Here is a 16,652-nt window from a genome sequence, read left to right as displayed (position 1 = left end):
CCAAAGACCTCACTTCCAGCTACCATTAAAGTGCTACCTGAGGCATACCAAGGTGCCTGCCTCACCTTGCACTCTCAATTCTCAGTCCTGAAGGACGGGCATGATCAAGGCACATTTAATAGGAGAAAAATGAACATTTTTAGTTTGAGCAGAAATTGTTAGAGGAATGAATGAAATCTATTCCAGTGTGAAAAATGAGTACTTCACAAAAATTTTCAAAGCATGGCTAGCATGTAATACCATAGCCCATATACTTTACCATGTTTCTCTTTGAAAAACATCTTGGTGCTATTATGAGAATCATTACGTAGGATTTTAGTGAGGCCCTCTAGGCTTTATTCTCACTGCTACTCTTTCTTGAAAGACCTCAGTGGCTCACAGTGTGCTTGGAAGAGCTCTAGGAGTCAACATTATTTTGAGTCTGTCCTCACTTACTAAATGAGATCCTGGAAAAAGATTTGCTCTGATTACTTCATAGGATTGTTGTGAATACCAACTGAGAAAATATATATGAAATATTTATAAACCGAAGTACGAGAAATAATATGTATATTATATATATAAATATGTATGTTGTTGTCATGTGCTGTCGAGTTGGACCCGACTCATAGTGACCCCTCCTTGGGTTTCCTAGGCGGTATCCCTACGGAAGTAGATTGCCCCATCTTCCTTCCAAGGAGTGGCTGATGGGTTTGAACTGCCAGCCTTCTGGTTAGCAGTTAAGTGCTTTAGGCACTACGCTACCGGAGCTCCTATAAATGTATATATAGTTATCTAATTCATAAAGATAGCAACTCTGGTAGCATAGTGCCTAAGGCACTTGACTGCTAACCAGAATGCTGGCGGTTTAAACCCACCAGCCACTCCTCGGAAGGAAGGTGGGGCAATCTACGTCCATAGTGATACTGCCTCGGAAACCCAAGGAGGGGTCGCTATGAGTCGGGCTGACTGGACAGCACATAACAACAATAACAACAACAACAACAACAATTCATAAAGATAAGATTCTTGGACTACATTACATGTTTTTTTTCCTTCTTTCTTTTAAAGAGAACAGATAGCAGAATCTTTACTTATGTCCAACTTTTAAAGATGGTATAAACTTTTCCATAAATATATTTTTATTTTAGACATATCAAAGGGCAAGACTTCAAACAGACGCTTTAATAGAATTAATCTACAGTATAATCAATTAAAAAGCAAATCTGAATTTAAGTGACATTGAGAGTAGATGGTCATATTTAAAATTTTTGAATTTTGAAATCGCTGCACATTACATCACTTTAAGCCTAGGGATATATGTGTATATATGTATGCACACATTCTTATGCATGAAGTTTGGTTCTCAAAGCCCACTACTGTTGTTCTTTCTCTACATGACATTAGGGAATCACTGCACACGTGATGAACTGAATGACCAGGAAAGCTGCTAATATTCTTCTCTTTCTTGGTCTGGTTAATGGGAGAAAAGAAAGATAAGTAAGAATGGCTATACTGAAGTAAGAAAAATTAACGTTTCTGACTTGCTAAAGCCTTATGTTATTATTGTTGTTAGGTGCCACTGAGTTGTTAGGTGAGTTGTTAGGTGCCACTATATGACAAAGTACAACTGCCTAATAGGACTTTCCGGGCTGTAATCTTTATAGCAGCACATCTCCAGGTCTTCCTCTCGTGGAGCCACTGGCTGGATTCCAAGCACTGATCTTTCAGTTAGCAGCTGAGCACTTAATTGCTAAAGCCTTATAACATGTTCTAATCGGCCATTTTGATGATTCAATCTATTTTTTCAGCAATTTGATTTTTATAGTTTGAATAATGTAGTATTATTTTGCATTTCTAAATCTGATGTTCAATTTTGGACAAAGAAAAGATTTGTAGAGGTGCCTACCTGCAACCACAAGCTCCAGGCTGAATGAATTCTGTCCTGCTCGGTTGGTGGCTATACAAGTGTAGATGCCGGCATCTCGTGAGGTGACTGGCTCTATGATCAGAGAGTGCACCCCATTCTCACGCACAAGCATTTTGTGAGCACTGTCGGGGCGCACGGGCTTTCCATCTAGCTGCCAGCTTAGATCTGGGGTTGGTAACCCACTGACCTAAATCAGAATAGAAATGTGTATAAATTTCTTTACTATTAACAAAGTGTGAAATCATTAATAGCTAAGAAAACAGCAGACATTCTTCCTTCAGTAGTACAGGAGATGGCTTTTGGTATTAGCTCATGTTATTCTTTTGCTTAAAACTTTTCAATTGCTTCCTACACACTTACAGGCTCACAACTAAACATTGCTCATAAAGCAACTTAGAGGCAAGTGCAATGGGGATATATATATATATATATATATATATAAAGTCTGTCCTCATCTTATATCACCTAAGGCTGTAAAAACCAGGATGATGTCAGCACAGGGTTCTAAGTGCTTTGGAAAAAAGCTGTCCAACCATAACAACAATAACAAATACTCACTTGGCATTTATATATTATAAAGCTTGTCATCAAGGAGTTGCCATAGCTTCGGAGACTCAGCACATAGAGCTATTATTATCATTTTATAATCATTGAAACTGAGTAGCATGAACAATTTGCAATTTCCCAGAAAGCCATCTCAATAAATTAGCATCACAATGGAAACATCATAAAATCTGGAGACCATGCCAGTTGTGTTGACCAGAGATCAGATAAAAGCACATTTAATTGCTAATAACACTTTGTGCTGTGAAGGGTAGTGGTGGTTGCCATCTGTCAGCTCTTCATGGTTTTGCTTTGGATTCTGAACGGGAAAAAGTACGCCTGGCTTAGGAGAGGGGTCAGACTCCATGTTCTTCATCCGTCTTCCTGTTCTCCCCCAGTTTTCCATGAACACTACTTTACCTGTGATGGTTGTTGGAGGTGGTATAGAGGAGATACTATTGTGGTCATGCTCCAGGCCTTTCCCAAGTTTGGAAATAAAGTAGGATTGTGTGTTGCCACCTTACTAGGATAGATCTAGACAAACAGAGCCATCTACTGACTGAGGCCACTGCATGCTTAGTAGGGGAAATGCCCAAAGCACTCTGCACACTCACACTACCCTATTCACATACACACTACCTATTACGGTGGACACAGTTGTTCCTATTAAAGCAAAGGAAAAATTCCCTATCCTTATACCCCTTTTGGGAGCTCTGGTGGCACAGTGCCTAAGGCATTTGACTGCTAACCAGAAGGTTGGTGGTTCAAACCCACCAGCCACTCCTCAGAAGGAAGGTTGGGCAATCCTACTTCCATAGTGATACTGCCTCGGAAACCCAAGGAGGGGTTGCTGAGTCGGGTGTGACTCGACAGCAGGGTTTTTTTTTTTTTTTTTTTTTGATATCTCTTTTTAATTCCCCAGCCTTACTAAAGAAAGTAGGATCTCAGGAGCTGAAGGGCATTAGAAGGTCATAATTTGAATAGATCTGTGTTCTCTGCTGACATGGGAATAGAGTCGGGGAGGGGGACGAACATTCTTGTTAGTCTACAGGAAGAATCAGCACCAAATTAAAGGTAGTCAGTTTCTAGAAATATTCCAAAGGGTTTTTTTTTAAAAAAAGATGAAATATGAGTTCCCTAACTCTTGGGGAAAAGCAAGATGTTGCTGTAATATTTGGCTTATTTTCAAGATTGTTTTTTTTCTCTCAAAACTTAAATACACTGACAACCTTTTTTTCTTAGGGTAGGTTTACACTCTATCTGTTTGTAGGTGAAGGTTTTCCACATTTTACTTATCTAGGTCCGATCACAAATTAGCAAGCAGAGATGTTGCTTGTTTCCAATATTCTTTTAAAGGTAAGTATTTCAAGGCCAGGATTGTCACTGTGCAGTAAAATACAATACTTGATTTCTTTTTAAAACATGATCAAAAATAGAATAGTACAGTGACTGTCCATATACTCATCATCCAAATGGACTATTTTGTCATTTTTTTTTATATTTGGAAAAAAAAAAATCCAATTCCAGACTCCATGTAATTTTGACTCTATATAGCTCTGTATGTACTTCTAAAAAATATCTTTCTTATATAAACGCAATACCATTTTTGTACATAAAATTAACAATAACCCCTTGGTATCACCCAATAAGTTATTTAAATGGATTTCCCAAGACATCTCAAAATGTGATTTTATAGTTGATCTGTATGAATGCTTAATTATACTCTGAAAATGAAGTGAATACCTTCAGATATAAATATACACACACTGAAACTTAATTTGTATATTTACACCATAAAAAGAACAACGATGGAAAAGAAAATATTTTTGTTAAGATTACCAATGTTTATGTTTCTACTTAATTCAAAAGCCCAGACTTACATGCTTAAAAAACAAATATGCCCAAATCCTCTGTATTTTCACCTAACACAGAGTCACTTACATCAGTGTTCTGCAAGACCCAGGGAACACCAGCAGAGGGAGCCCAAATAATTTTTAAAAACTTTATCCATATTTACGAGTCTTTAAACTTAAACTCATTAAATATCTTTGTTGTTGTTATGTGCTGTCGAGTCAGACCTGACTCATAGTGACCCCTCCTTGGGTGTCTGAGGCAGTATCACTACAGAAGTAGATTGTCCAACCTTCCTTCCAAGGAGTGGCTGGTAGATTTGAACCGCCAGCCTTCTGGTTAGCAGTCAAATGCCAGAGGTACTACACTACCAGTGACTCCCAAACTCATTAAATAGTGGGGCACAAAACAAAACAAATAATAATAATAATAAAGCTTCCAAGAAGTGGTTCTTATCTTTGGCCTTGAGCCCTTTTGAGTAACTGATGAAAGCTATATCACATCTGTAATTTTCTATGCAATTTCAGAGTTCACACATCTAAGGAAGCATGTCTACCCTGGGGCCCTGGGTAATATGTGTAAAACAACAGGGTCAAAGCCCTGCTGTGAACATGTGAAAGAAGAGTGTCACTGTAACTTTTCTCAGAAATAGAAAATGGAAGGAATAAAAGTGAAGATACAATTTATATGAGAAAAGAACAAGTAATTAATAACTAGGACAGATGCAGATTCATCAAATTTATGACTTCAACAAGATGGAAAACATAAATATCCCAGTAGCATTCTGGAGTATGGTATATAGGGTTCTCAGAAAAGAACACATGTAATAAAAGCATGAAAGGAAAAAAGTGATGGAAAAAAGCATATACACATCCAATATAGCTTTTTTTTTGTTGTTCTATTTAGCTGCGTGCCATTTTAAAGCTGTATGCTTTGTATTGGAAGCTCTCGTGGGGTAGTGTCTAAGGCATTTGACTGCTAACCAAAAGGCTGGCTGTTCAAACCCACCAGCCACTCTGTGGAAGGAAGGTTGGACAATCTACTTACGTAGTGATACTGCCTCGGAAACCCAAGGAGGAGTTGCTATGAGTCGGATCCGACTCCACGGCAGTGAGTTAATGCTTTGTATGATTTCTCCAAAAGAAACTGTAGAGAAATGGCAATGAAGGGAGAAGTGAGGTGACAGACTAGCAGACAAAAACAAATTCTTACTTTGCAATCCATTCTGCAGAGTTTTCCTTCTTGAACAGTCAGATCTCCAGGAGCCTGTACGAAGTGAGGTCTGAAGAATCGCTCCTGAATGGGCTCATTTTCATCTCCACTATCTCTTGATCTGGAACGAGGCCTTAAAACAAGATAGGAAGATAGGGAAGATTGATAAATAAGTTACTGGCAGGCTTTTAGTCATCTCTTTTCTTACAATAAGTAGCTCTGGTGGCACTGCAGTTAAGGAATCGGGCTGCTAACCAAAAGGTAGGTGGCTCAAACCTACCAGCTGCTCCACGGGAGGAAGGTGAGGCAATTTACACCCATAAAGATTTATAGCCTTGGAAACCTGATGGGGGTTGCTGGGAGTCAGGACTGACTTGATGGCAGTGTGCTAGTGGGTTTTCTTACAATAAATACCCACTGCTTTCAAGTTGAGGAGCTCTTGTGGTGGTTAAGACATTCAGCTGCTAACCAAAAAGGCTAGTGGTTTGAACCTACCATCCACTCTGGGGCAAAAAGATGAGGCAGTCTGCTTCTTTAAAGAATTTCGGCCTTGGAAACCGTACGGGACAGTTCTATACTGTCCAATAGGGTCACTACGAGTTGGAATATACTTGGTGGCAGTGGGTTTTTGTTTTTGGCCATCAAGTCAGTTCCAACTCATAGCAACCCTGTAGGACAGAGAACTGCCCCATAGGGTTTCCAAGGCTGTAATCTTTACAGAAGGAGGCTGCCACATCTTCCTACTATGGAGCAGCTGGTGGGTTCAAACCACTGACATTTCGGTTAGCAGCTGAATACTTTAACCCCTGTGCCACCAGGGCTCTTTTTCTTAAGATAAATAGATAATAATATAATTTCCTTATCTGAAGGAAATTTCCTTTAAGGTTTATTGAAATGCATAAATAAATTAGAAAAGCAAATGCTTATTTTATTTAGCTTATAAATTTAATAGTCTACTAATTGCAGATTTTAAAACAACTCTGCTATCCTAGTTTTTAAAGCTAGTCTAAATCATAGAAGGGGAAATGGGAAAATAGAGGATAAAATGGGATATTTATGTTTTCCATAGGTAAAACAATTTTTTCCTAAATAAATATTTTTAAAGCTATACGAAAAGTTGGCGAAAAATGCTGAAAGTACCATGGACTGCTAAACCATTCTCACCCCACTTTCTTGAGTTGTTCCTCCCCCATTAACAAAAACTCACCGCCCCCTAAGGTTTCTATCTAATCTTTGGAGTTGCTGTTGTCAATTTGATCCCACATAGATAGTTCTTAACAGAGCATAATACACAAGGCAGATATTTTTCACCAGTTAAGCCAAACTACTGTTTGGTTTTAAGAAGACTTCAGGGAATATTTTTAGTTTGAAAGAAAGCACTTAACTAGCAATAGTGGACCAAATGAAAGATTAGTATAATAAGCTGATAATTATAAGCTTGTTTACATAGTTTACTCTTCGCCAACTACAAATCTAATTTTAATAAAATTGCTTTTTTATGAGCACAGACATACAGAAAAGTTTAAATGTATTGAAATCTACAAAAAAAAGTAGAGGAGAATAATGCAAAAGAATGTACTTCATATTGTTGTCAGTTGCCATCGGGTTGGTTTTGACTAATAGCGACCCCAGGTACCATGGAACAAAACATGGCCTGGTTCTGCACCATCCTCACAATGGCTGCCGTGCCACTGTGTCAATCCATCTCATTGAGGGTCTTCCCCTTTTTTGCTGACCCTCTACATTACCAAGCAAGATATCCTTCTCCTGAGATTGGTCCTTTCTGACAACATGACCAATGTACAAGAGACGAAATCTGGCCATTCTTGCTTCTAAGGAACATTCGGGCTGAACTTCCTCAGAGATAGATTTTTGTTAGTTCTTCTAGCAGTCCATGGTATATTCAATATTTTTCATTAACACCAAAATTCAAATGCAGCAGTTCATCTACGGTCTTCTTTATTCGTTGACCAGTTCTCACATGCATATGAAGCCTTTGAAAAGACCCTGGCTTGGGTTAGGTGCACCTTAGTCTTCAAAGTGCCATCTTTGCTCTTTAACACTTTAAAGAGGTCTTTTGCAGAATTGCCCAGTGCAATATGTCATTTTATTTATTGACTACTGCTTCCGATGGTGTTGACTGTGGATCCATGTAAAATGACATCCTTGACAACTTCAATCTTTTATCCTTGTATAATGATGCTGCTTATTAGTTCAGTTGTGAGGATTTTTGTTTTATGCTGAGGTGTAATCCATACTGAAAACTGTAGTCTTTGATCTTCATTAGTAAGTGCTTCAAGTCTTCTTCACTTTCAGCCAACAAGTGTGTGACATTTGCATATTGTAGGCTGTTAATGAGTCTTCCTCCAATCCTGATGCCACATTCTTCTTCATATAGTCTAGCTTCCCGGATTATCTGCTTAGCATACACATAAAATAAGTAAGGTAAAAGTATACAACCCTGACACACACCCTTCCTGGTTTTAAACCAAGCAGTCCCCTTGTTCTGTTTGAACAACCGCCTCTTGGTCTATGTACAGGTTCTGCATGAGCACAAGTAAGTGTTCTGGAATTCCCATTCTTCACAATGTTATTCATAACATAATTTGTTATGATCTTGTTCTGGTTACCTAGTGCCACTCTGACAGGAATATACCACAAATGGAATGGCCTTAACAAACAGGAGTTTATTCTCTTACAGTTTGGAGGCTTTAAGTCTGAGTTCAAGGTGCCAGGCTCTAGGGGCTGTGTGAAAGCCTCTCAACCTTGGAATTCAGCTCTGCCTCTTGCTCCTGGCCCAATGAAGCTAGAAGCATCTCTTCACTCAGGCAGCTACTGGCTGCTGAGGCTAACAAGCCCAAGATTGACAAATAAAATGACACAGTCCCTATGTTACCAAACAACATGGCAGGCCATTGATTCAAGTCCATTGAAAGTCCCAGGATCAGCAGAGCATGGCAGGCTGCTGAACAACGACTCGGCTACATGCAGGGTTCAATCATGCCATAAGCTAGTTTCTGTTCCCCAAGGCTTTTCCTTATATAGGAAGCTGACCACATCCCTAAGGCAGCTACTCAGCTGCTCACAGTAGATTCCACCATGAAGTTTATTACAAGTCTCATCATGGGGAATAGTACATTCAGCTGCCCAGCCACTCAGCCAGGCCCAGCCAAGTTAACACACTTAAGCACCACAGATCTATACAGTCAAATACATTTGTGTAGTCAATAAAACACAAGTAAACATCTTTCTGGTGTTCTTTGCTTTCAGCCAAGATCCATCTGACATTAGCAATGATATCCTTTGTTCCACACCCTCTTCTGAATTCAGCTTGAATTTCTGGCAATTCCTTGTCAATATACTGCTGTAATCATTTTAAAAATATCTTCAGCAAAATTTTACTTGTGTGTGATATTTATGATGTTGTTTGATAATTTCTACATTCTGTGGATCATCTTTCTTTGGAATAGGCATAAATAAGGATTTTTTTCCAGTCAGTTGGCCAGGTAGCTGTCTTCCAAATTTCCTGGCATAAACAAGTGAGTGACTCCAGTGCTGTATCCATTTGCTGAATATCTCAATGACCATTCTGCCAATTCCTGGAGCTTTGTTTTTCACTAATTCCTTTAGTGCAGCTTGGACTTTGCCAAAGGGGCAAGGAGGCCACATTTCCTGATCTCCTCTAACCCCACAAGAGGAAGACAGAATCACCATCAGTAGCCCAAGGCCTATTCCTGTGAGGCCAGACATACCACCTCCCTCCATCCCTTTCACCAACCCTGACACTAACTGTTCCTCTTTCAGCACCCACTACCTCTCTGCTGGGTTTGATAATTCACTGCAGTGGCCACACAGAACTCACAGATTATGGGGTTTATTAGGGAAGCACCAGGCTACAATTCAAGTTCAGGAACACACTCAGTCTCTCTTAGCCTGCCATTTCTCAGCCGTCAGTCTCTCTCACAGCAGTGCTTGTCTCTTGGTGTCTTTTTCAGCATTGTGTGTCTCTTTCTCAGCAATGTGTGTCTCTCATGTCCCTAAGCCAGCAGTGAGAGATTTCTTCTGCCTCTAGGAGGGCTCCTTCTGAGCCTGGCAGAGTGGCAAACTAACCAATCCCAACATCAGAATTCTATACACCTGAGTGAGTGAACTTCCCAGAAAATTACTTTGTGCTGCTTCCAACAGAAATACCCCAGGTGCTATAACAATCAGGAGCTACTCAGTTGCTCATGGCAAATTCCACCATGGAGTTTTCAAAGACTTAACGGTTAGAAAAGCCACACTATGTAATTTACTACATTGCAGACTTCTTCGTTCAATACCATCAGTTCTTGATTATATTCTACCTCCTGAAATGGTCAAGTGTAGACCACTTCTTTTTGGTACAGAAATACCCTGTTTATTCCTTCCATTTTCTTTTGATGCTTCCTGCATCGTTCAATGTATTGCCTGTAGAATACTTCAGTATTGCAACTCAAACCTTGAATTATTTCTTCAGTTCTTTCATCTTGAGAAATCCTGAACATGTTCTTCCCTTCTGATTTTCTAACTCCAGGTCTTTGCATATTTCTTTATAATACTTTGTTTCTCTAGCTGCCCTCTGAAATCTTCTGCTCAGTTCTGTTACTTCATTAATTCTTCCATTTGCTTTAGCTACTCTCCATTCAAGAGCAAGTTTCAGAGTCTCTTCTGATATCCATTTGCTTTCTTTGTGTGTGAAATCCTTGATACCATCCTACAACTCATTTGGTCTTTGGTCATTGCTGTTCAATGCATTAAATCTATTCTTGAGATAGTCTTTAAATTCAGGTAGGATATACTCAAGATTGTATTTTGTCTCTTGTGGACTTGTTTTAATTTTCTTCAGCTTCAATTTCAACTGGCTTATGAGCAACTGATGGTCTACTGCAGTTGGGCCCTGGCCTTGTGCTGACTGATGATACTGAGCTTCTTTATGGTCTCTTTCCACAGATGTAGTTGACTTGATTCCTGGGTATTCCATCTGGTGAGGTCCATGTGTATAGTTGCCATTTACGTAGTTGAAAAAAGGTATTTGCAGTAAGTTGTTGGTCTGGCAAAATTCTATCATGTGATCTCTGGCATAATTTCTATCACCAAGGCTATATTTTCCAAGTATTGGTGCTTCTTCCTTGTTTCCAACTTTTGTACTCCAATCACCAGTAATTATCAGTATGTCTTAACTGCATGTTTGGTCAATTTTAGACTGCAGAATTTGGCAAAAGTCTTTAGTTTCTTTATCTTTAGTGGTTGGTGTATAACTTTGAATAATAGTAATAATAACTGATCTTCCTTGTAAATGTATTGTTATTATCCTATCACTGACAGCATTATCCTTCAGAATAGATCTTAAAATGTTCTTTTTGATGATGAATGTGATGTCATTCCTGTTTAATTTGTCATTCCTGACATAGTAGACCATGACTGTCTGATTCCAAATGGCCAATACCAGTCCATTTCAGCTCACTAATGCCTAGGATATCAATTTTTATGCATTCCAATTCATTTTTGACAATTTCCACTTTTCCTAATTTCATACTTTGTATATTCCACATTCTGATTACTAATGGATATTTGCAGCTGTTTCTTCTCATTTGGAGTCATGCCACATCAGCAAAGAAGGTCCTGGAAGTCATACTCCATCCACGTCATTAAAGCCAACTCTACTTTGAGGAGGCAGGTCTACCCCAGTTTTATTTTGAATGCCTTCCAACCTGAGTGGCTCATCTTCTGGCACCATGTCAGCAGTGTTTCCTTGCTATTCATAAGGTTTTCAGTGGCCAATTTTTTTAAAAGTGGACCTAGCCATGTCCTTTTTCTTTAGTCTGCCTTAGTCTAAAAGCTCTGCTGAAACCTGTTCACCATGGGTGACCCTGCTGGTATTTGATATACTGGTGGCATAGCTTCCAGCATCACAGCAACAAGTAAGCCACCACAGTATGACAAACTGACAGATGACTGGTGGGACTTGAGACTAAATGTGTTGAGTTTACAGCCATACATTCAGGCTTTCCTGTGAACAGATATTGCCATGGTAAAGTTAGAATTAAATTTGGACATGGTCAAGTGCCAGAAGTGTCTTTCAAATGTTAGACAAATGGTTCAATGGATCTAGTCACATGAGGCAATAGATACACCACTGGTTTGATGCTTACTCAGTGTTTCTTGTTCACCCTTTATTTTTGCATCAAAAATGTATGGATCTATGGCCTGGTACTTTCTAGCCAGCAGTATTTGAGAGTGCTCTGTCTCGAAAATATGTACATAAGACCCTAAATTGACAGGCTACTTGACTTACCATATTCTTTCAAAAGTGTATATATGTTACTAAGAAGTAATATCCTCTCCCTGTCCCTGCCTACCATTAGTCCATAAGCATCGTTGAATAAATGTTGTATTGCTACGAAGAATAGAAATCACACACTATTGCTGCCAGACATTTGTTTGTGTATTTAAAACATGGCAAATCTTGCCTTAAGGTTTTGGTCTAAAATAAACTCTTTTGAAATAAACTAATTTAAAAAGGAATAATAATAAACCAGCTGATTTTAAGAAGTCCAATGGCAATTGCTTATAATGGTCAACCCATACAGTTGTTGGTTAGAGAAATTTAGTTTTGAACACCTGTGTACCATTTTACTAGGGTTTTCATGTTAACGTGCTCTTTAAACATTCTGAGTCTTGATTTCTTCACATATAAAATGTGTCCCATTTAACAAATTAATGATAATGTATCTGAACAGGCCTAGCACACATTAGCAAATATTTGTTCATCCTCATTTCTGAATCCTGAAGGAGAATTATTACCAAGGAGCCACACATTTCAAGTTTGTATTCATATTCAGTCTTAAAACTACATTCACTTTTGTGGTCACACTACAATTCTAATAGTGCTGGATTTTATAGTTTCACCTGTGAGAAGGAAACGTATGAAGTACCTTCTGACATGAGGATGGCCTGAGGGAGAACGGGGACTGCGGCCTCTTTGGTTGACAGCCTGTACCATTAGCCGTCCAGTACAACTGACGCGGCCCTGTCAAACATTAGGAAAATAAATTATTTGCTATGCAAAACTACTAACCATTAAACACTATCTTGTCTATTGTCCTATATTCTTTAATACATTATTTCATAACAAAGCAGTGTGTCATGTGAGTACTGACAACAACCCCTTTCATAATACACTTTCCTTGAGTTAACCTCCTCTGTAAAATTCTGAATTTATTTAATGAACTCAAGTGAGAAATTCTTTATCTGAACTGTTAAGTAAGCTTTACTGTTTAACTAGGGTGATACTTAAAATGGCGATCCTTACTGAATTAATTGTAATCTGCTAAGGGCTCCCTAACACATGAAACTGAGTTTGTAATCTATAACAGGGGGACATTATCTTGTGATGATTCCATTTTCATGGTCAAGTATCTATTGGTTGTGGCCAATTCTGAAATCAAAATTAGAAGACTTTAGTTTTATTATGTCAGACTTTTTCAGTAATATTTAAATGTTAGTGGCATCCCTTCCAAAAACTATATATTAAAAGAGATGCCAGCATGATATAATGGGCATCATGTTAGACATGTGGATGGGGAAGACAAGGAGAGCATCCTCACTATGTGACAACATATAGCTTTCTCATGAAAACAACATATTTGAGATTTAAAAATCAAAAGCAGTTAAATATCTGAAACATGTGGGTCTTATGATAAGGGTCTATATAATAAAAAGCTATATTATATCTCAAAACTTTTTCATCAAAAGATTGATAAATATTACTATATGGTTGATTAAAAGTAATGCTTACATAACCCAGAGGACAGAGAGAAGCCACCTATCATTACTTTGGTTTTTTGTTTCAGACTTTTCTCATTGTTTTTACTTCAGTGTTATTAGATGACTAAAGACATACAGCAAAATAAATTTCTTTCTCTTCTCTTGTTTGCTGAGAATGAGCATATATACTTCTCAATTCTGACATGGCCAAAAAGGAACAGCAAGAAAGGAAAAATGAGAAGCAGGTTTATGACTAGTGATTAGACTCAGTGAATTCTGAAGATTGACCAGCAGTCTTCCTGTGCTTTTATACTAAAATTCTACCACTGGCTCCCATTTCCATCAAAAGTTGCTAAAATAGGCAGGTAACAGAAGCAGGGATGCTCTATGTGGTTTGAAGAACTGCTGTCTGAGTGCTGGCTAGGGTAAGAAAGGGAGGGTATTGGTGAAAGGAACACTGGGAAAAAACAAACAAAACAAAAATCCATAGTGGGATTCAATGAAGAGCAGGAATCTAACCAGATCTCCCAAAGCCTGGACTTCTTTAGGCCATCACCACTCAGAAAAGGCAAAGATATATGGGAATGTAGGAAATAGGAATTACCAAAAAGAAAGAGGTAGTTGTAAAGAAACAAACTCAACTAGTCTTATACCACTAGATTTGTGACTCTTTCTAGCAATCACAGTATTTGCTATTGAGGTCTGTCTCATTGTCTCTACTGAAAATTGCGAAGGAGAGAGAAAGTATAACACTGTGAGTGGGAATTATTTCTAAATTAAATTATTTGTATCTAAAGCTCAGGCAACATGATACCAAATTCTCTCATGCTAAACTCTTGTAATATACTTGGCATTCCCTAAGCTAGTTCTAAATCTACAAACTAATTTCATCAAACCAACCACCCATCTGTCAATTGTTGTTCTGTGGTAGCTTACATGTTATGATGCTGGAAGCGATACCTCTAGTATTTCAAATACCAGCAGGTCACCCATGGTGGATACGTTTCAGCAGAGCTTCTAGATTAAGACTCTGGAGATCTGCTTCTATAAAGATCATAGCCAAGAAAGACTATGGAGCAGTTCTACTCTGTAACATATGGGGTCCTCACGAGTTAGAGTCAACTCATTGGCAACAGGGTTGACTGTTTTGGTTTCTAGACTAAGACAGACTAGGAAGAAAGGACTGGAAGTCTACTTCCCAAATTAGCCAATGATAATAACCCTATAGATCACAACAGAATACTGTCAATATGTTGTTGTTGTTATGTGCCGTCATGTTGGACCCGACTCATAGCGACCCCTCCTTGGGTTTCCGAGGCAGTATCACTATGGAAGTAGATTGCCCAACCTTCCTTCCGAGGAGTGGCTGGTGGGTTTGAACTGCCAGCCTTCTGGTTAGCAGTCAAGTGCCTTAGGCACTATGGTACCAGAGCTCCTATATACTACTAGAAAATGAGCCCTAATGGCACTCAAAATATACAAAAATGGACTTGAGCATACCAAGCATTGTGAAGATTGAACAGAAGCAGACAACGTTTTGTTCTGTTGTACATGGGGCCACCATGAGTTGAAGCCAACTCAATAGCAGCTAACACACAACTTCTCTAAATGTACACCTGCTATAGAAAATCTAGCTGTGGCTTGCTTAGGAGACCTCCATGATAAATTACCCAGTTTATGCATTGTAGTAGATGCTTCAACAAATTAACATATAAGATTCATAATTCTTTTTGGAGATTGTGGACAAGGAAGTATATACTTTGTTTTACATAAATAGTTTCTTTTATACTAATATGGAATATGGTTTCCTTATTATCTCTGCCTTGCTGCTTAAATGACAAAATGTATGTAATCCTTCCTTGTTTTATGAAACCCAGAAAATCCACAAAGGAGGTTAATATTACCTAATCCTTTATGTAGCTAGAAAAAAGTATCAGGTAAGTTAAATTTAAACTTTAACCTTGAATTTGGGGAAGCAGATATAGTTTGCTTTTAAAAAAAAAATCCTAAAACATTGGGTAAATCACTGAATTTGTCTAAACCTCAGTTTCTTCACTGGTAAAAGCAGAACTTTTGTAAAGATTAAGTAATGTAATTTAAGAAAGTATTGTAAAATATCAAATGGTACTTGCTGTCATAAATTAACTCAAAACCAAACTCAGCCATTGAGTTGATTCCGAATCATAGCGACCCCCACTGGATTTCTGAGGTAGTAAATCTTTATGGAAGTAGATTGCCACATCTTACTTCCAGACCAGCTAGTGGGTCTGAACCATGAAACTTCTGGTTAGCAGCCAAGTTCCTTAAGCACTGCATCACCAGAGCTCCTTTGTCATAAATTAAAAACACCAAACAAACCAAACTCACTGCCATTGAGTTGATTCTGACCCACATTGATCCTTCCTTGGGTTTCTGAGGCAGTATTTCTATGGAAGTAGATTGCCCAGTCTTCCTTCTGAGGAGTGGTTGGTAGGTTTGAACTGCCAGCCTTCTGATTAGCAATGAAATGCTTTAGGCACTATGCCACCAGAGCTCTCTTGTCATAAATTAGCATTGTTAAATTCATCATAGCTGACACAGTGCTACTAGAAGTCTGAGACATTATATATGCATTAAAGATGCATAAAATGCTTTTTAAGGGGCCCAACAGTTTAGCTGACCCCAATAAAGATTTCCAAGTAAGTCAACTTTACTTGAAGTATACACCTATCTCGTTTTTTAATCTCTTTTAACCACTGTCTCGCCTGTTCCTCAGTGTTCTCAATGCTGAGATGAGCTCCAGACACCTTCAGTGGACTTCCAGTAAGATGGCAGAATAGGCAAACAAGTTACACAGACCCTCTTTAACAAAGAAAAGAGAAACCAGTTGACACAGATACAGAAGATAATCCTGGAGCCCTGAGCATTGAAAGGAAGGATACAGAAGTGAATTAAACACCAATTAGTAGAAGAACCTGAAGGAAAACAGTGACTAAGGAGACAAAGGGAACTGTGGACTGACAGCTTTTCTGATGGCACGGATGGTTTGAATACTTCCAAGTGTTGTTGTTGTTGTTAAGTGCCGTCGAGTCGTTTCTGACTCATAGCGACCCCATGCACAGCAGAATGAAACAATGCCCAATCCCGTGCCAGCCCCAAAATCCCTGCTATACTTGAGCCCATCATCACAGCCACCATATCAATCCATCTCGTTAAAGGCCTCCCCCTCTTTCGTCGACCCTCCACCCTACCAAGCATGACATCCTTCTCTAGGGAATGGTCCCTTCTTACAACATGACCAAAATAGGTGAGACGAAGTCTGGCCATTCTTGCTTCCAAGGAGCATTCTGGCTGCACTTCCTCCAGGACA

The 16,652-nt window shown here is 38.8% G+C and overlaps 1 protein-coding gene across 1 annotated transcript in view; it reads right to left on the bottom strand.

Moving 5' to 3' along the window:
- The window catches only part of PALLD (palladin, cytoskeletal associated protein), a 578,399-nt gene that overhangs the window by 3,761 nt on the left and 557,986 nt on the right, over positions 1–16,652 (bottom strand). Inside the window, exons 15-17 of the mRNA XM_007952894.2 lie at positions 12,472–12,566; positions 5,516–5,648; positions 1,889–2,096 (exon numbers count right to left, since the gene is read on the bottom strand). Of these exons, the coding sequence (XP_007951085.1) occupies positions 1,889–2,096; positions 5,516–5,648; positions 12,472–12,566 (436 nt within the window). The remainder of the gene's footprint in view (positions 1–1,888; positions 2,097–5,515; positions 5,649–12,471; positions 12,567–16,652) is intronic.

Source organism: Orycteropus afer, unplaced genomic scaffold (assembly GCF_000298275.1).
Source record: "Orycteropus afer afer isolate SDZICR_OR568_19922 unplaced genomic scaffold, OryAfe1.0 scaffold00364, whole genome shotgun sequence".
Lineage (NCBI taxonomy): Eukaryota > Metazoa > Chordata > Mammalia > Tubulidentata > Orycteropodidae > Orycteropus > Orycteropus afer.
Note: the sequence above shows the minus strand (reverse complement) of the source record. Positions and strands in the feature narration are given on the sequence as shown.